This window comes from Bombyx mori, chromosome 10 (genome assembly GCF_030269925.1).
Source record: "Bombyx mori chromosome 10, ASM3026992v2".
Taxonomy (NCBI): Eukaryota; Metazoa; Arthropoda; class Insecta; order Lepidoptera; family Bombycidae; genus Bombyx; species Bombyx mori.
Genome location: NC_085116.1, coordinates 6,383,375 through 6,404,208, shown reverse-complemented (window position 1 = coordinate 6,404,208; position 20,834 = coordinate 6,383,375). Strand labels below are relative to the sequence as shown.

General features: G+C 34.7%; 1 protein-coding gene across 2 annotated transcripts in view; it reads right to left on the bottom strand.

The window, feature by feature from the left end:
• The window catches only part of LOC101740556 (NAD(+) hydrolase sarm1), an 82,588-nt gene extending 65,385 nt beyond the window's left edge, over positions 1 to 17,203 (bottom strand). For both annotated transcript variants that reach the window (XM_004930384.5, XM_012694037.4), the window contains exon 1: positions 15,817 to 17,203. In XM_004930384.5, the coding sequence (XP_004930441.1) occupies positions 15,817 to 16,194 (378 nt within the window). In that variant the 5' untranslated portion in view covers positions 16,195 to 17,203. The remainder of the gene's footprint in view (positions 1 to 15,816) is intronic.
• Between the last annotated feature and the right edge of the window lie 3,631 nt (positions 17,204 to 20,834).

The window sequence follows — 20,834 nt, the reverse complement described above, 5'->3', positions numbered from 1 at the left end:
CGTCTCCTTCAAAGAATACGGTTCAAAACCTGCATTAAATAAAGGTTAATAGTTAACCTGTTATTTATCTAAGATGTCGTTCCGAAGAGTTTTGTGACTGCCAATGGAATACAAAGTCAATAATTCGTTTTTCTGATTTACCAATCATTGTCCAAAAGTCAGATTGCCGCCTTTGATAATAGTCGACTCAATTGTTAGATATGACAAGTATCGTGGGATAATTACACTACACGGGAAGCACTAAACATTAACAGAAATATTTATCTAGAAATCTACAGTGCTATTCCGAATTCGTGTAGTACTTATTTAGGAAATGTAAATATTACGTCATCAGCCTGAGCTACGATATTTTAAGTAAATAAAAATTCTAGATTTGGTCATTATTGTGAGTGTATTCTAATAAACAAATACACACTGCTATTTAAAATGTAGACTGAATTGTTTCTTTACTCTACACTAATCGTACTTAAGTTTAAATATCAACGGTGCTCATTTTTGGTAAAATAGGTAGTTGTTTTCTTGTCTAAAGCTTAGATAGCTGTTATGAAAGGCATCACGAACTGCATTTAAGCTATACAAATGTATTCTACTGTTTCTTCCTTTTAATGAGACTAGAGGAAACATCCGGTCATCGTTCTCGTCGAACCCGTCGCTCGCGACGAAGGGTTCGGCGAGTAAATGAACCCACAGACACAGCCCACTAAGTTTATCGCCGAATCTTCTCAGTGGGTCGCGTTTCCAATCCCGTGGTAGATTCTGCGAAGCACGGCTCTTGCTAGGGTTCGCGTTAGCAACATCGTCAGGCTTGAGCCCCGTGAGCTCACCTACTATAGCTAGGCTGATATGGTCTCTCTAGACCATCAGCTTAGGTAGGAAAAAGATAAAAAAAAGAAACATTTAGAAACCACACGATCTACGACATCCATCGCTATAGTGTCCATTTGGTTATTGTCTATAACCTGAGATATTGAAAAAAAAGACCGTGTCTTTGTTTAGTCCCTTAAATCATTGACTTCTATCGGCGCTAATATAATGGAAGCCCGTCTGAACGTAGCTGGGATAGCCCCTTAGGCTACCGGTGAATAGGTAGGGAAAAAATTAAGGGAAGTACTAAACTTCGACGAATGCTCTTGGAACAAGCATATCTGAGGAGTATAATCACTATCCCTAAAAAAAATCTAGAAAAATGTAATATATTTGCTTTTTCTCAAATTGCTATTACGAATTATTTTAATTTTTTTTTAACGAAATCAACATGTTTTGTTTTCAACAAAATATAAAATGATGTATCAAGCCCTAAGCCATCTATATTTTTTAATAAGACCCTCAAAAATACAAACGGTCAGAAACTGAATTGGTGATAACTATATTCTTAAATCATAAATTTAGACAGTTTGCATGTTAGCATCATTTGCTGGTAATTTATAATAATATAAAGCAGTTAAATTTCCATACATTTCAAAAATTTATTAAAAATTTTAAACAAAATCTCTTCATCGAAATATGTACTATAAAAGGAAATTAACTAAATTATAACTAAGCAAGGAAATAAACGTAATGTTTATAATTAACATAAAATTTAAGCTTCATTTATTGTTAACTAGATAAGTAAACGCGATAATAAAAGTGTTTTGAAACATAATACTGTTTAGAAAAATCAATCGAACAGAAACAAAAAGATAAATGAACAAACATTGAGACCTTCATTTATGATTACAAGCCATAAGCCGACTAGGTCTGGTCTAGATTTAGGTCAGCTGCTATATTAAAATTATAATAGATTATTCGTAATATGTTATTGAACGGTTTACATTGGCGGTGGTTCTTCGATACCACAAATGTACCTACTGTGTTATAAACAATTGACTGAATCATATAGTAATAGTAATTGTGTTAAATTAATTACGATTAATCCTAACGTTTTTATATGGCATCCTATGATTTTAATGAGGTCGTCACCAAATTATCATTCCTTAAATTTGATGAGGTAGAAAAAACAAAAAAAAAACCGTGTCTTTTATTCTTTTGTTTAGGATTGAAGGATTACTGGTGGCCCGGAGGGGTGGGATTTGCTAACAGCTGCTTCGCGAATGAATCTACCACCGGATCGGAATCGCGACCCGCTGAGAAGATCCGGCGAGAAACTCAGCGAGCTGACTCATGGGTTAGGTTGTACTCGTCGAACTCTTTGTCGAGTTCGACGAGTACGGTTACCGGGGTCCCTAAGCCTGTTCCTAGTGTTAGAACTGAAGGCGTCTAATGCAACACCCGTTTCCTTTACGCATCGATTGTAACAAAATGTTTTACAAGCGCACCACTGCACTAATTTCTCGAAATGAAGTGACAGTTTTAAAAACTCTTATTTCCTTGGTTAATTAATTGAATAATTTTTAGTTAAACTAGTGGTCTCTTGGTAGTCGAAATGCGACTATAATTAATTGAAATTATATTATAAGTTTGTACATTATTATGATTCTATTGTCAAAAACTATTTACTTCGAGATTTCACCAAGACTACACTTTAGACAAATATTAATAAAGACAAACAATATTAATCTATTGTCAATTTGACCACAGACTTTAAGGAATAACGAAAACAAATATTAGGCATGCGTGTGTGTGTCTCAAATACATGGTAGTGTGTGTAATGTTTTTTTTTATTGATTTAATGTATTTTTTATGCATAATTTAAGAAAATATTAACATTCTGCACTCTTCCTGTATATTCTCTGTAAGTGTGGGAAATTTCATGCTCCTCCGTCCGCGCAATTTACGTAAAAAGGGGTACAAAGTTTTTGCTTCACGTATTAATATATAGATACTGAATAAATATATGCCAAAGAGAACAAGTTATAACAATGTTTATTGTTTAATGACTAGATTGTGAAATGCGATTCAAAATGACAGTTCTGATGACATCAGACTTTGATAGCAATAATAATTAGGGTCTAATGATTACCCCATTAGAACTAACTACACGCATACAATTATTAATAAAAACTATTGAATTGTATTAAAAATTGGAAGGAGTATGATAGGTGTTTCTCATTTTGGATACCTTGGATAAATATAGATATTCATTTCTACTCGTAGTAACAATTTAAAAAGCAATCTATATATTAATACGTGAAGCAAAAACTTTGTATCCCTTTTTACGAAAATTGCGCGGACGGAGGAGTATGAAATTTTCCACACTTATAGAGAATAAAGAGACGAAGTGCACAATGCTAATATTTTTTTAAAATAATGCATAAAAAATACTTTAAATCAATAAAGAAAACATTACACACACTACATACCATGTATTTGACGCCCACACGCATGCATACTATTTATTGTCAAACTTTTGTTCTTGACATCTGTTGTCAAATTGAGAATAGATTAAACATTGTTTGTCTTTGTTAATATTTTTTATAGTGTAGTCTTGGCGAAATTTGTGATTATAGAAGTATAAAATACAATCATAATAGTGTACAAACTTACAATTCCGATTAATTATAGTCGAATTTCGACTACTGCGGGACTTCTAGTTTCAATAAATAAACAAATAATGTTTCCTGAATTTATTGTTAAGTATTTGTTTTGTTCTCAGCACCTGAATGGCTCTCGAGCGTGTAGGATTCTAAAAGCATAGCTGTACTTACAAGTTAATGTGTAAAAACAAGACAAACGGCATGACATTCGCTTTATGTCATATCCATATTAAGCCTAACCTCAGATTTTGATTTAGAGTTGTTTGTGGTTAAATTAACTTTTCACGGAGGTCGTTGAACTAGCAACGATTAACGCAAGCGATTATTGTAGCACGTGAATGTGCAAAACAATTATTCACATTGATAAGGATTTTTTATCTTGACTATCAGATATTTGCAGACAAATATTTATGTGGATTTGTTGGAGCAATCACACTTCTGCGTTGAAGAGTAGTTTTTAATGAACTTAGCTACATGGAAAAAGTAGAAGAGTGACCACACAGCAGGAACAAGAATGACAGTCTTAGATAATGATTGTCGAGACGAAATCTATACTAATATATAAATCTACAGTGGTTTTTACGGATGTTCCGTTATAACTACTGAACCATGCATCCGATTGACTTGTAACTTGGTATCCATGTAGAAAATACACGTACTTAATGGATAGGCTAATATTTATGTGAGTGTTGGACTCCCTAATAATAATGACAATAAATAATAATGTTAATTTTAAATGCCCAGCGAAGCGGGCGAGTACGGCTAGTTACCTATAGGTTTGTATCTCCAAACATTTTTACGAAACTCTTGCGAATGGTTTGTGCTGACAAATAACCGATAGCAGATTATTCATTATATAATTCTTAGGGTTAAAATATAGTCCAATTATTGCCACTCCGTAAAGATTCAAGACTTTCTTATGTCTTAATGTAGCTGATAAGCAAAAATCGTTTCACATCCTAGTAAAATTGTTCATATAAAATCTAATTGAAAGAAAGTTTGTTGAAGTTTTAAACACGCTAAATAGGTATGATAACAGATTTATACGAATATATCAAAGTATCCGTAATCAAGGTAAAATTATCTTTGGTCTATATAGATATTAGTACTTTATTGTTTCCGTTTTTAGTATTGATGGAAATTATGAGTATTTTACTTGTGACTTCTATGTGGCTGACAGTTCCAACCATGTCAAAATTAGAATAAATAGGAGGAATGAACTACTAATAGAATAATACATTATTATAAGTAAACTTCATTAATGTAATTTAAAAATACATTACTATGATTGGTTTACAATATTTAAAAGCAATTCCTATTAATACTAACAGCAGTAAAAAGGAATAAAATTTGATATTATTATCCTTTCGCTATTTGAAAATTTAAATTTCAGCGAGTGTTTCTGATAATAAAATGCATATCGTACAACCAAAAAAAGGTTGAAGTAAAAAAAACCTCAAAAGAAGAAATAGAAAAAGTCCGTCTCTTTGGCACGTTGCAATGGATATGTATTGTTGATATAACCCAAGGAGGTTTGACGTCAGGCAGACGGCCGGTCTTAAAACTCATGCCAAATCCCTATGCAGCATGATATGAGGCATGACATGCTACGCTGACCTCATATAATATAGGATTAGGGCTAAAAGAAAAAAAAAGGTTGAAAGTTGGTTTAATATTTTTTAAGTACGTTTTTTGAACTTTTTTAATCCAGTCTTAAACTTTTATCATTACTTTTAACGTAATACTTGTAAAAACATTCTTTAAACTCTTCATAGTAATGAGTGATATTTGTGATTAATCTGTTTTATACTATGTGAGATCATGGTGTTTGTTGTTGGCAACATTTGTCAAATACATTGTACTTACCTTGCATAATGGCGGCTATGCTAATTAAAACGATTAACGCATGTTTATCAGCGTATCTGTCGCTACATGAAGTGCTTGGCACGATTCAATATTGATTGCGGTTATTTTAAGAGTTTACGTAGGCACATTCATGTTAAATATTTAGATAGTGTTGCCGCTGAATTTTGTATGGTTCGCGGAATACTGGCGATAAGTACGAGTAAAATTTCATGAGGAAATAAATGGAAAGTATTCGCTTTGTTTTACATCTTTTTTTGTTTTTACTTAATACACCGTTTCATTGTAATATGAAACCAATTCGTTATTTTTTAGTATAAGTTAATACAATAAGTATAAGACAATGTTATGGGGATGCCAGCTCATAGACATCGTAATTTGAATGGCGCCACCTTCCTAAAAACTCAATTCCCAATTTTATTATAATAACAACATTATTTTCTTCTAAACGTAAACGCATGACTGTAGAATGGCAGAAATTGACGCATTTGTAGTAATTAAAAAGTAGCGTAATTGTAAAGTTAGATTAGTTTTCATTGTAGTGTTATTTTGTCATATAGATGTAAGGAACATTGTGTACAAATTCATTCAGCACTTTGTCTTGCTTAGTCGTGCGCACATGGCTTATGTTGCAAGCCAGATTTTGTTTCTTTTTACTTGTGTTTTTTAAATATCTTTTTAGCTTGTGATGTGTATTGAGTGCTTAATAAATAAATAAAAAAACAAACGTGTGGCACTCGGGAACTGCCGCGGTAAAGCTATTGCATAGCATTTTTTATCAACTTATGCAATTATAATTAGACAATGATAATTTAATATTAAAACAATAATAAAACAAGACCACGCTAAATTTAACCTTAATAAAACCAAAACTTTAACTGTCTCCTTCACACTCATAATCTAGACCGCGCGAGAGAGAGATGGGCAGACTTTTCATGATGCGCATGCAGTGTGACGTCACGCCACGCGCTTATTCACAAACACTACACAAGCGTGTGAATGTGTTGAACGCGAGCTACATGGTAGGCGGAGTGAGGGGTGTAAGGTTTTTTTCGTTACGGAATTTCATGATTCGGTCGCCGCGCTCAAGGCCCGCGATAAAAGCTATGCAATAGCTTAAAATAAAAAAATCGTAGCTACCTACTACTACTTACTACCTACCCTTATAGCACAAACATACGCTATACTATTAATTTGACGATTTTATAATTATTTTTGTATCTATGAAGCATCAAGTTGATTAGAAAAATATACATGCTTCTAGTACTTGAAACTGGCATCCGGAATACCATCACTCGATAGGAATAAGCCATTTGTCTTACTCATGCAAGCATTCCCGTAGTGATGAAAGACGGAAAGAAGAAAAAAAATATATTTATTTAGTTTTCCTTTTTTCCTATCAAGGAATGTCAGTTAATGCCTCGATAACCCGCAAACGTTATTTTACATTTATTTAATTAGACAATGCTTACCTTGGAATTTGTATTCGATACGGTACTCGTTCGAACACACATACAATGTTATAGTATTATAACAATGCATAATATTTTACGATAAGCATTATAAAGTAATTTGTTCTTAACCCATGACTTTGCATTTGCAATATCACGTAAAATCAAATTGTTTTGTACAACATAAATATTATAATAGTTTTTTTCTCCTACCTACGCCGAAAGTTCGGTTTTTCTTCCGCTGTACAGGGAAGAAAGTGTAACTTTTTCCCCTACTTTTCTCCCTTGGTGCACAATGTACTACTGGATGAAAATAAACTTAAGCGCTACATGGCTGCGCCGTCATTTTATCTGATATTTAATTTCTCCGTAATTTATTGTTAACCATATCAAATGATGACTTTAAATGACTAACAAATGCTTAACATACTTGGCGTTTTTATAACACTGGCAATCCTTAGCTGAATACGGAATCACGATCCAAACTATCCAAAAACCTAAAGATGCTGTCTGTATGTTATTATTAATGTAAACATCATTAATAGACAGTTATTAACGCGATGAAAAATTTACAAAACTGTACACTCGCATTTTAGACATCCGTGACTATAAAAATTAAAATGACGAAAATTATATAATCTACAACATGAAATTTAAAACATTAAAACGTTAACGAATTTTAATCAATTATATTTTAAGATAATACTAATTAAATGATATTTATTTTAAAATTAAACGTAGGCCCGCAACCTTGCTACGTTTTACACTTCTCGCAGAATGTATCATCTTCGTCATTTATAAATAAAGCAACGCTAAGTTTAGACATAAAGTTTTCTTGTTTGGTCTTTATGTTGGCGGCAGTTGTAGCGTACGATCTCATAGTAAAATACGTAGTAAATCCTCTTTACATGGCAACTCATGGTCATTAATTTTAAATTTTATTCGACGCCAAGCCATTTCGTGCTGAGTTTTGTTCGTTAATAGAAACTAGAGGTCCCGCAGTAGTCGAAATTCGACTATAATTAATTGGAATTGTAAGTTTGTACACTATTATGATTGTATTTATACTTCTATAATCACAAATTTCGCCAAGGCTACACCATAAAAAAAATATTAATAAAGTAACAACATTACTATAAAATAACAAAGAATATTTAATCTATTCTCAATTTGACCACAAACGTCAAGAAGAAAAGTTTGACAATAAATAAATAGTATGCATGCGTGTGTGCGTCAAATACATGGTAGTGTGTGTAATGTTTTCTTTATTGATTTAATGTATATTTTATGCATAATGTTAAAAAAATATTAGCATTGTGTACTTCTTCTCTATATTCTCTATAAGTGTGAAAAATTTCATACTTCTCCATCCGCGAAATTTACGTAAAAAGGGATACAAAGTTTTTGCTTCACGTATTAATATATAGATGAATCGTCGAATAAACTTAGTCTTCTCAACTGAATTCTGCAGGTGTAGCGCTAAGATTGATTTTCGTAAACAAACAACGGTGAAAGCTCAAGAACGAATTGATTCAATGCCAAATTTACCACGAAACAAAATTACTCGGAAATCACTAGGCAACCAAAACATGCATATACTCCATTAATCTTGTTTTCACTGGTTCTCAGAAAATTCGAATTTATTTCGGGTGTATTATGAAAATCAGGTTATTAGTAATGGTTTTTATTTTAAACTATTGAACTACGACTATATGAGTCACTGTTGACTAAAACATTCTAATGGATACACGATGTGACTACGCACGTTCAAATTCAAGATATGGAATCACGATTTGGGTGCGGTCTTCATCTAAACGTTCTATGCATTCCAGATACAAGTCTCATCAAACATATGAGTGTATGAATACAAGATATAAGTATATTTACTGCGCTGATGACGTCATGCGCCATTGACCCGCGCCTTGCCTGCGAATGCGTCTGCCGTGATAAGATATAAGGCATGGATATATACAATCCCATATTTCTATTTTAACATAATATCAACAAGTAAACAAAAAAACCCACAGCTTACGCAAAACGTACTGTTTAGGTAGCATAAGTTTTTTAATATATTTTAACGTTATTGACCACATACAAATTCCATTAGGTACCTACCTATTTCTAATTTTATAGATACTTTTTGTACTGATGGTAGAGCGTGATAGCTTCAGTATAGCTATCAGCTAGTATCAACGCGACCAAACCTCACTGCAAAGTCGGCAGATGAAGTGATATTTGCGTTTTCGTTGCGATATATAATAACGACATATCTATATATTTGTCGTATATATCAACCCAAGATGCTTAGGCTACTGTAAATTCAAATATAAATATACACAGTTGAACATCAAGACTTTTTCTCGTATTAAAAAAGTTAACCGCTGCAATTAAAAGAGAATTTCAGGAGAATAATCATCACGGTATGATGATGATAAGAAAGAGACTTTGATAAAATTTTATTGAGATTTTTATGATTAAAAACATAACTGGACGTTGGCAACACTTCACTTACAGTTAAACTGTCATAAACAGATTAAACGCAAGATCGAGGTCACTAATTTGTTATAATTACAAAAAGTACTCAAACAATTAGAAAAAAATATACCTAATTTACTATCATTAATTAGGATAGATGTTGCTTTCATTTTTACATGGAGTTTTAACATCTTTAGGCAAATCGAAAGCTCTTTCACCTGTCACGTGGCTTCGGATTACTCTGTTTACCAATTAATTTCACTTACTACATTTGTAGAATACATTCCCGACGTAATTATCTTCTTTGTTTTCGAATTACAGTGACGATAACCAATATAAACATAGTTAATTATTTCGATCTGTTATGATACCCTCTGGCTCCTAGCTTTGCTTCCAACATCACCCTTCCTGAATAGCATCAGCACCTATGATCCTTTATTAGAGAACAATCCCCTCCCTATCCAGTCAGTCCTATTCCTAATTCCACACGGCACGGTTGCCGTCATTGACGTCGTAAATATTTATATGTCTATTTCATCAATAAAATCTTTTTTAAAAAGATCTTTTCTCAATTCCGTATAACGGTTCGTGTCACATACTTTATAGATCGTTATGTGTGTAATAATCAAAATAAGTGCTCATTATATTATTATGTCGTTTATTAATCGTTTTGATGTGAATAGCAGTTTAATTGTTTTCATGAAAAAGATAACGTGTAATATTTTCTTCGTTTTTCTTCGAATTTTAGCTCGACCGTTTTTATTTTGCATTTTCTTTGACCACGAAAAATGGAAAGTATTTGGAGACGTCTTAAATAATTTGATTACAATAAAAAATGCGAGCTTAAACAAAGAAGGTACTTTAATCTATACTAGCGACCCGCTTCGCTTCGCTTCGGAAACTGTAATTTATTATTGATTTCTCCACTATTTAATGGATGTTATTATTCATATAAACTTTCCTCTTCAATCACTCCATCTATTAAAAAAACCGCATCAAAATCGTTGCATAGTTTTAAAGATTTAAGCATAACTAGACAGACAGATATAGGGACAGAGAAAGCGACTTTGTTTTATACTATGTAGTGATGACGTGTTATTAATGTTATTAGTTTAAACCCGCAAAATTATAATTTGCGTAATTACTGGTGTTATGTACCCTTACGAGTCCGCTCGGGTAGGTACCACCACCCTGCCTATTTCTGCCGTGAAGCAGTAATGCGTTTCGGTTTGAAGGGTGGGGCAGCCGTTGTAACTATACTTGAGACCTTAGAACTTATGTCTCAAGGTGGGTGGCGCATTTACGTTGTAGATGTCTATGGGCTCCAGTAACTACTTAACACCAGGTGGGTTGTAACTCGTCTATCCATCTAATAAATACAAAAAAATGTGAGATTTTTTTAAAATCATAAGTACAATACTCGACTATGTTACGTTGTGAGTAATATTCAATCTCGGTAGATTGGTATCGCGTTAAATGATACTGTAAATACCGATTTGTTCAAGGTGTTAGACAAAAATGTTTATTTGTTACAGAAAGGTCTTATAATATCGTATATGAACATAAAAAATCAACTTTATGCTCCTTCGGAATAAGGTCGGAATTTTCATTAATGTCAGTTCGTGTTTCCGTCAAAACCGAAATACATGCTAATTATGTAATGATTGCAAACTAACAGAATTTAGAGGTTATAGGTGAATACTTTGACTATTTTGACATAATATAAATATTTGGTGGTAATAAGTACATTGTTTAAGCTGATTAACAAATTCCTTTTTCGAAAAAGTTATTTGTTTGCCAATTTGGTTTCACATTATTGATTATCTAAAGATAACTGAAATCAAAATCAGTATTCACCGCTATAGGGTTAACGATGTTTTGAATAAAAATAATGTTGTACTTCGTAAAATCTTTAGTATTATTCCTTACTAGCTGACCCGGCAGACTTCGTAGTGCCTCAATCGATAAATAAAAGACCTAAACTTTTGTATAAAATAAATTTAAAACAAATAAAAGGAATCCGTCCGACGGCAGACGCATCAAAGGGAAAACAAAATTGTTATTATTATTATTTAATTCCGAGAACTTGCGTATTTATCTACCTTTCAAACCTTCCCTGGACTTCCACAAATAATTCAAGACCAAAATTAGCCAAATCGGTCCAGCCGTTCTCGAGTTTTAGCGAGACTAACGAACAGCAATTCATCTTTATATATATAGATATGGGTGAACGAGCTCAGGCCTCACCTGGCGTTAAGTGATTACCGGAGCCCAAACACATCAACGACGTCACCATGCACCTTGAGACATTAGTCCTAAGGCTGCTCCACTCTTCAATCCGAAACGTATTACTGCTTCGCGGCAGAAATAAGGTCGGGTACCTATCCGTGCGGACTCACAAGACGCCCTACCACCACTAAATTAATTAGTAAGTGAAACGTATTAATTACTTTAATCAAATTATTATTCGTCTTTTTATTAATTGCTCACGGAAGGCCTAGTTTTAAATGGTTACAGGAGTTTATGGACATCACGATATGAAGGCCGCTATTCAACATAAAATATGAGGTGGAAATGTGGAAGTCTCTATATTGTTTTGCGAAACGGTTGTCCCACCTTGCAAAGGGGGAATGCATAATTGCTTTGTAGCCAAAATAGGGTGATACCTACGCGTGCGTACATATAAAACCCTATTACCAGTAATTATTATATATTGTTTTTTCAATGTTAATCATCGTTGAAGTTATTCGTCAAAATGTGTTAAATAGTATGTAGAAAAAAAATTTGGCACGGCTTGCGGGAACCGAACTCTGAGATAGTAGAGTCTTTGATTTGAGTATACCGGGCGTATTATCCGTTAGGCTATGAAAATTCTTAATCTTTTAACAATTTCCAATTGCATTTGATTTTATTTATTTATTTCAATCACCAAAACGTTCCTAGCCCTATAAACTTTATTCCAAGATCACGAGTTCATAAATTATAATCGATAATCTTATCTCTATAAACGAGCAAATCTTGTATATTAATATATACCTATATAATCTGAATCTCGGAAACGGCTCCAACGATTTTCATAAAATTTAGTATACAGGGGATTTCGGGGGCGATAAATCGATCTAGCTACGATTTATTTTCAGAAAATGTTGTTTTATTCGTGTTTTCAATAATCAACTCTTCCCGACATCTATTGGCGAATATTAATACTATTTTTCTTAATTGAGGGCAACTAGCCGCTTTAAAGACACAACAAGATGGCGTTATAAAAAAAAAATCATCGGTCATCATCTAGTTATCGTAAAACATGACATTTAACTAATAAAAACCCTATATTCCGTGAATGTGTGTACTCAAAGGTAGGCGAGTCGCGGCGAAACGTATTGTTGGAACCGCGAATAAAATCATATGTGGACTCGGAACAGTCGCAGTTATTTCGGGAAATCGTCTGGACCAGCTCCAAAAGATGGGGCATAATCAGAAGAACTCGTCCACTTTCCTCGTTCTGTCAATGACACACGTGTATACGAAGTCGTCTCTTCTGTAACCCTCAGAATGGGTTTCGAAACATAACGTGGTCGATTCAAAGAACTTTCTATTTATAAACGTACTGTACATTGGTGACGTATAGTCATAAGACGGTCGCGACATGAAATTTCGTGAAGCATTGTAATGATACGTATTCGAGAATCAGTGGGTGCCTACGCATACGATAGGTTTGCGTTGATCCGGAAAATTTCTGATAAACGAACCAAAATACTCAACTACACGGTTTTTTTTTCTTTTTCTATATAGCTGTTGTAGGCAGCGGCTTGGCTCTGCCCCTGGCATTGCTGAAGTCCATGGGCGACGGTAACTCGTCCGCTTACACGGGCAATAAAAAAAGCTAAATTCTATAGACGTAGCATACACCACTTTGTATTAAGCAGTTAATAAATAAATAAATAAATAAGCCTTTATTGCTGTTAGATTTCAACTTATTTAATTAAACATAAAATGATAACAATAAAGATAAGAAAACTATAAATTAAATTAAAATATAACATATTCTTGGCGTTCGGCTTATCTCTCCTTTTAATTAAGCCGTAATTAACGTCCAAATGCACCCCAACTTGAATGCTGGCTTCAAATAAAGACTGAAATCTCAGTTAGATTGGAATGACGATTGTCTTGTCCTACAAACGGGATCGCATAGATATCTTGCAGCAAAAATCGCAAGATCGATACACCCCTTAAATAGTACGTGCGCCCATCAGTATCAACAACAGGGCTTAGGAATATGGGCGATAGTTGGAAAAATAGATTCCTATTTATTTATCTATCTATCTTCCTATCTATTACTATCTATCCTTTAGATCCAATGCTACGAAAGTAGGACGGTGAAGTCAGCTGTACATCAAGGAGTTAGGGGTCGTATTACACGTAATTAATTACCGAATATATTACTGTAATTAAGGTATTCGGACCATAACCCCTAAGCTATCAGAAACTATCATTATCTTCAATCCCTGTTTTAATGCCCATTAGGGAAACACAGATTTTCCGACCCAAGCTAATAGGTCTGAGCTAATAAAACTCGAAATAGAACCAATATACATACATACTTGTAACATTAAATTTTATAAGTTAATTTTATAATTAACATCGGTCGTGTAAATATTAGTGAATTGTGTAATAATAATAAGATGACAAATGTCAGTGGTATATTTATACAAAAATATATTACAACTGGTGCTCGTCGACCATCGACCGCAATAATATTATAATTATCTAAAGCAGGGGTTCTCAAACTTATTTTGTCTACTGCCCACTTTGAGAATCAATTATTTTTTAGCGCTCCCATTTTTTCACCTACTTAATAAACACTATAGCGAGAGCTCAGTCGGTGTCTAAGAGTCCTCCTAGATGAAGTTACAAATCGCTTCCCAAGTCTCTACACAACGGCCCCATTTTTCTGGGTCTCTTACCGCCCCCTTTAGACCTGCAGCGCCCACGAGGGGGCGGTATCGCCCACTTTGGGAAAAGCTGATCTAAAGTATGTACACTTCCTAATTCTTCTTTTTTCCCCCGTATATTTATGCACTAGCGTTAGTCTGTGATTTCATACGCGCTTTAAAATTAATTCCTTAACATCTTTGAGCCGTACGAGGATATCTAAATGCAATGATATTTTTCAATTCAATTTTCATACTTCTAGTGCTTGTAGAATCTTGAATATTGTTAATTATGTTTATGTAAAGAATACGGTATAATATAGGTTTGTAGAGCTGGTAAATATGTAAAAGATACGTATATTCAGCGGCCGCTTTTGCATCGAGTTATTGTTTTCATTAGATTGGTCGCAATGAGGTCTGGCCGGGGCTAATAATTCTCATTAGATTCATTATAGCTTATGAAGTTCTTTTGTTTCCAGCTACAAGTCTTATTTTTTAACATTACGTTTTATGAAAATATGCGTTGTGTTTCCATCCCCGGTTTCGCCAGCGTGAACTACGCCTTATTGTTGGGTGGGGACTCGTATTTGCTTTAAGATGAAAGCTAGTTTTCTTTCTCAAGGCTCAAATTTTTTCCGTACCGTGTTTCGTCAAAATCGATGTAGTGAATCAGAGATAGAGTTTTTCTCGTACCTTATAATATTGGTTTGATTTTCGAAATCAAATTTTAATTGGTTGAATCATTTAAAAAAACATACAAGTTTATTCACAATTTATTTTATATATATATAGATTATCTAAAGATTCTTCATTTAAATGACAACATAAGCATGATCCTTGATAGAATATGCAAGTTAGATCATCACACAAAACCTGTCCGGTAGCCTTTAAGTACATAAAATGTGATATTCTTAAAAGAAAATGGACTTTACAGATTATTTGTTAGTGATATTTTGGCATCGTACCTATAGTCAATGCTAATTACCTTTGACATTGACCGTAGCTAAGTCTAAGTTGTCTGTTGATTAACAAATAAAATGGTAAAGATGGTCGGCTCATTGGGCATTAATTTTATGCGGCCTGATTGCACAAAATACCGCGCGACGCATTTTTCGTCTTTGAATTCATTCGTCACGGTCAATCGTGATAATTTTATTAATACATAAATACTTTGGGACTCATTATAGATAAATGACGTAGCTATTACATTTATTATTTTGTACGTTATGAAACAATTATCGAATAGGTACTGTGGCATCTCAACAATGCACTGAGAAACGATGCGATTACACAATGAAAATTGACCGAAAGTAATTTAATCCGATACGTGATACGTTCTGTCGGTGAGCTGCGTTTTATCTATTGATATTCAATAAAAATAAACATGTTTTTGTATTTTTTATTTACTTCGATCTCGAGCCAAGACTAAGATAAGAGTCTGTACGCAGATAGGGCTTGAAAGTTATTAACAGTACACCGGTTGATATAAACCAGAGCGACCTCTGCGTCGAACAGATTCGTTCCGCTACGATAAAGGGGTTCGTCACGCAGCGTAGCACTTATGATTATTCTGTTGCCATAGCTACTTCGGTGTAAAACAATTTAACTTTAAGTTCTGCCTACCTGTCCAAAAAAACGTTCTCTTGCGGCTGCCATGCTTTCAGTGCGCGATCCATCCGATTCGGCAGCATCTGAATCATTAGCCTCCGTCTCGGCTCTTAGTTGTTCGTCTGAGGCACCAACTGCGGGTGGTTCATCGGCGGGTGGTGATGTTTGTGCTAAAGCCTCAGCCGGGGAAACGGCCGGAGCCGCTCGTTCGGATCCGTCCTCCGCCACTGTTAATGCCTTCTGAACAAACGCGTTGCCTTTCCCACTACCAACACCGTTGCTTTTCTTGCTTACACCTTTGAGTCCTTTTGATTTCTTCTTTTTGTTCTTTGGTTTATTAGGCGGGTTGCCCTCCTTGAAGCGTCCGCTGGCGCAGCACTGCACGTTACCCATTTCGAGAAGCGCGCATGTCGCGGAGTACACGGTCGGCGGGAGTCGGTTCGGTCGGTCGGTTGTCGTTCGAAGCGCGTCGGCGTCGGCGCCGACTCGCAGAATGAAAGCGGCGTGAGAGTCCTCGGCGTCGCGGCGCCGCCCACCCGCCTAGGTATTTTCGACAAACTTTGGAATCGCGCAAGCCGCCGATTACGCGGATGCCGTCGGCAAAGGATCGCACCCGAAAGCCGAATCGCGTACCGGCCGCGCTGGCGTCATCGCGCGCCTCTGCCCCCCGCACGCCGCAAGGTCAAGGCATGCTTATTGTTCCCGCTGTTGATGTCCACTACTGCTTACGCGCACACCAGTACCTCTGATCGCAACAGTTGAGATCGGTGCGGCGCCACCGCTTGCATGACTTACCACTATGAGTTCGGCACGCAACTTTATCTTCACAGCTATCGATCACGCGATGTTGTTATTCCGCTACCACGGGAACGGCACTTCTTCACCCAATCGCGTCACGCTATTTATTTCCACCCCCCTTCGAAATTAACATCGATACGTGTCTCGTTTTACAAAAAAATATTGTCTATATGATGATTTCGATCAGATACTTAAAGAAGTCGCGACGGTGTCAATATACGTGTTGTTTTGTTGGGAGTTTGTATCGTTTGTAATGTTTTGCTATCGTACGCGACACTGAGCGAGCGACACGGCCACGCGTTGCTGATAGCGCGAGAATTGCACGTGCACGAACTATGTACTGGTAAACATGATCTGTGTACATTAAGTAAAGGCATAAAACTACATCGAACAAAACGAAACGTTTTGAGGAAAACGTTAGGAAATTACGAAGTAATAAAGTAGCAAACGTTTTCAGTCGTGAAACGATTCGAGCATGTTTTAGAGTCGGGTCAGTTTTTTAATTATTTCTTTATTTATTAACTAAAAGCCTCAATATCATGCGCCTGTAAACAATCATCTGGAATATTGCGTAACTATGTTCAGCTTCTTGTGTAGAAGAAACGCAACGAAAAATGGAGCACGTCCGAGCTTTTAGTACGTAAATCAACCGTTGTTACACCGTATCGGAATTTAGGTTCGTTTTAGAAGAAATAAAAATCAGAACAGTAATGTTTACATGTAAATTGTGAGCAGAACACAAATCATCTTCATGTCGTTTCATTGTAACTAACTAAAGTATTGAACTCACATTTCTGTTTTTCTGTCAAATAACAATATACTTATATAAATGCCGCCTCCATGGTATCTGTTCTTTACACGAGTAATATAGATAAAAATAAAAAATGTGACAATTAAATAAGATCCGGTAATCTATATATTAATATGGGAAGCAAAAACTTTGTACCCCTTTTTACGAAAATTGCGCGGACGTAGGAGTATGAAATTTCCCACACTTATAGAGAATATAGAGAAGGAGTGCAGAATGCTCATATTTTATTTAACTATTATATTAGAACTATTATATTATATTAGAATAATTATTATATTCACGGCAGAAATAGGCAAGATTAATATTGTTTATCTTTAATATTATTTGTCTGTAGCAGTTTTGACGAAATCTGGGATTATAGAAGTAAAAGTAAAGTCTTTATTTTATTTTTAATAAAATAGAACCATAATAATGTTCAAAATTATAATTTCAATTAATTATAGTCGAATTTCGACTACTGCGGGACCACTACTTTTCAATTATTCTGTGTGATAGACAGTCATCACGAGTAACTAATTAATTTGATCATTAACTTCGGTTATAATATTTTCTGTAATTATTTTGTGAATTCCAAAGCAATAAATGCAATTTTTTAAATATATTACTTTGTTGTTGAGTGGCGTTGACTAACCACTTAATGCGAGGTGGATAGTAAGTTCGTCCACCTGTTTAAGAATTAAAGAAAGATACATATTAGTATGTTGTAGTATGTTCGTTTTAGAACACTATACACATTTCATTACATTGAAGGACTCACACGTAAGCGAACAACGATTTTTAATTGTGATACATTGCGGGGGTTAAATTGAAAACACTTTGTTGTAAATATTTGATAAGAGTGACTCTCATTATTATACCAGCTCCGAATGAAAGCTTTTAGATAGTAAAAAGCTGAATTGAAGCCAGTTAAACAATTATTTACTCGAATTTATGTACAGATCAAAATCAAACGACTTAATGTGAGGGTAGGTAGGATTTTATTGCTAGCATCGGTTTGGCTTCACCAAGCTTAGTCGCTATATCTATCTTCTTCTTCTTTAAATTTAATAATGAATTACTGTTCGTTAGTCTCGCTAAAACTCGAGAACGCTTGACCGATTTGACTAATTTTGGTTTTGAATTATTTGTGGAAGTCCAGAGAAAGTTTAAAAGGTAAATAAATATGAAAATGCTCGGAATTAAATAAAAATAACAATTTGTTTTTCCTTTGATTCGTCCCCCGTTGGACGGATTCCTTTTGTTTGTTTTAAGTTTATTTTATACAAAAGTTTAGGTCTTTTATTTAGCGATAGAGGCACTACGATGTCTGCCGGATCAGCTAGTATGTAAATAAAATACATTAAACTTTTAATTTTATTTATTTTTTCACGTCTGTTTTTAAGGGATTCATTTCATTTCATATTCACCAACTGCATGTAATGTTACGTCCAAATTTACCACACCAGGTATGTATAGAGTAGTTGTATATAATTAATGCTCTTTACGATACGTCTGCGATGTACCTCCGAAGACTGGATGAGAATGGCACCATTGTGTCAAAACAAAAGTCACAGAAGGACGTTCTTAGACATTAGAAGTGAGATAAATACAATAACTGCTTAATGCTAAATTATTTTTGCTGGTGGAAGCGCGCGTTTGGAACTCGCAAAGGAACGTACCGGTACCCTTCATATTTGTGCCGTGATAAGTAATAGGTTTCGGTTTGAAGGGTGGGGCAGCCGTTGTAGCTATACTCGAGACCTTAGATACTGTATCTCAAGGTGAGTGTCGCATTTAGGTTGTAGATGTCTATGGGTTCCAGTAACCACTGAACACCAGATGGGCTGTGAGCTCGTCCACTCATCTAAGCAATAGAAAAAAATATAAAACTGGGACTTCGAACTCGTGTCTCAAGGTGAGCAAAGGCAATTACGTTGTTGATGTCAATTGTCTCCGGTGCGTGAGCGCATCTACCCATCTAAGCTATAAAAAAACTTGAAAAAGAAAATTCTAGAATTTTTTATTTTCTAAAATTACGCTAAATTTTAATTTTTTTATTGTTTTTCGTCTAGTTAGTTATTCGCAGTGGTTTATTGTTCGTGTATTGAGGTATTATGGTGTGAATACGTCCTTGTTCTAATTTCCAAACGTAACGCAATAAAACAGGGACGGCGCCTGCTACAAAAATATCCGCTATTTACGGTTTCAAATGCGTTATGGTGTGTGTTTGCTTAAGATTCGTACGAACGTAAAATTATTGGGATTGCTTTTTGTTCGGTATTAAATAAACTAGATGATGACCGAGCTTTGCTCGGCTTTTTTTTTATAACGCCATCTTGTTGTGTCTTTAAATCAGTAAAATAGTATTATTATTCGCCAATAGATGTCGGGAAGAGTTGATTATTGAAAACATGAATAAAACAACATTTTCTGAAAATAAATCGTAGCTAGATCGATTTATTGCCCCCGAAATCCCCTGTATACTAAATTTTATGAAAATCGTTGGAGCCGTTTCTGAGATTCAGATTATATATACAAGAATTGCTCGTTTAAAGGTATAAGGTGTCTGTGTGTGTGTGTGTGTGTGTGTTTTTTTTTTTTACCTATTCGCTGGTAGCCTAAGAGGCTATTACAGTTACGCCCGGACGGGTAGGTGAGCTAACACCAGCCCTAGCAAGAGTATAGTAGTGCTTCACAGAATCTACCATCGGATCGGAATCGCGACCTACTGAGAAGATCCGGCGTGAAACTCAGTGGGCTTATAAATGTGTCTTCGAAGTTTTCGCAAGAAACATTTGCACAACTCGTCACTTGTATTAAATTGATAGTAAATTCCAATGTTACTAAGTATCATTTTACAGTGTTCACTAAAGCGTTTATAGATTGTGAGTTCTGTCAATTAATATATTTTAACGAAGAACCGTTTTAGTCATTCCATTGTAAATTGTTTTACTGAGTTAACTTTTATGTTTATACCGTAATTAATGTGATATCTATACTAATATTATAAAGAAGAAAGATTTGTTTGTTAGTTTGTATTGAATAGGCTCCGAAACTACTGAACCGATTTGAAAAATCCTTTCACTGTTTGGAAGCTACACTATTCCCGAGTGACATAAGGTATACATAATCTTTTTTGAAAAAAATAGGGATCCCTACTGAAACTCCAATAATGTAACCCAAGGTGTAAAAAAATTACCTAAAATATTATTTACATCGCGTGCTCTGCGAAAACTATTGATGATAGAATAAAATAATGTACTACGACTTTGTAGAACACATCATTGTTTACAAAAGTGTCGCGACAGCATATGTCTAACTATTATAGTTATTCCGCAATAAGTGTTATTTTATTTAAAAAATAAAATAACGTTAAATACCTATCGTTGAAATTTTTGTTAAAGACCCGAGCGGAGCCGGAGCGGGCCGCTTGTCTAATAATAAA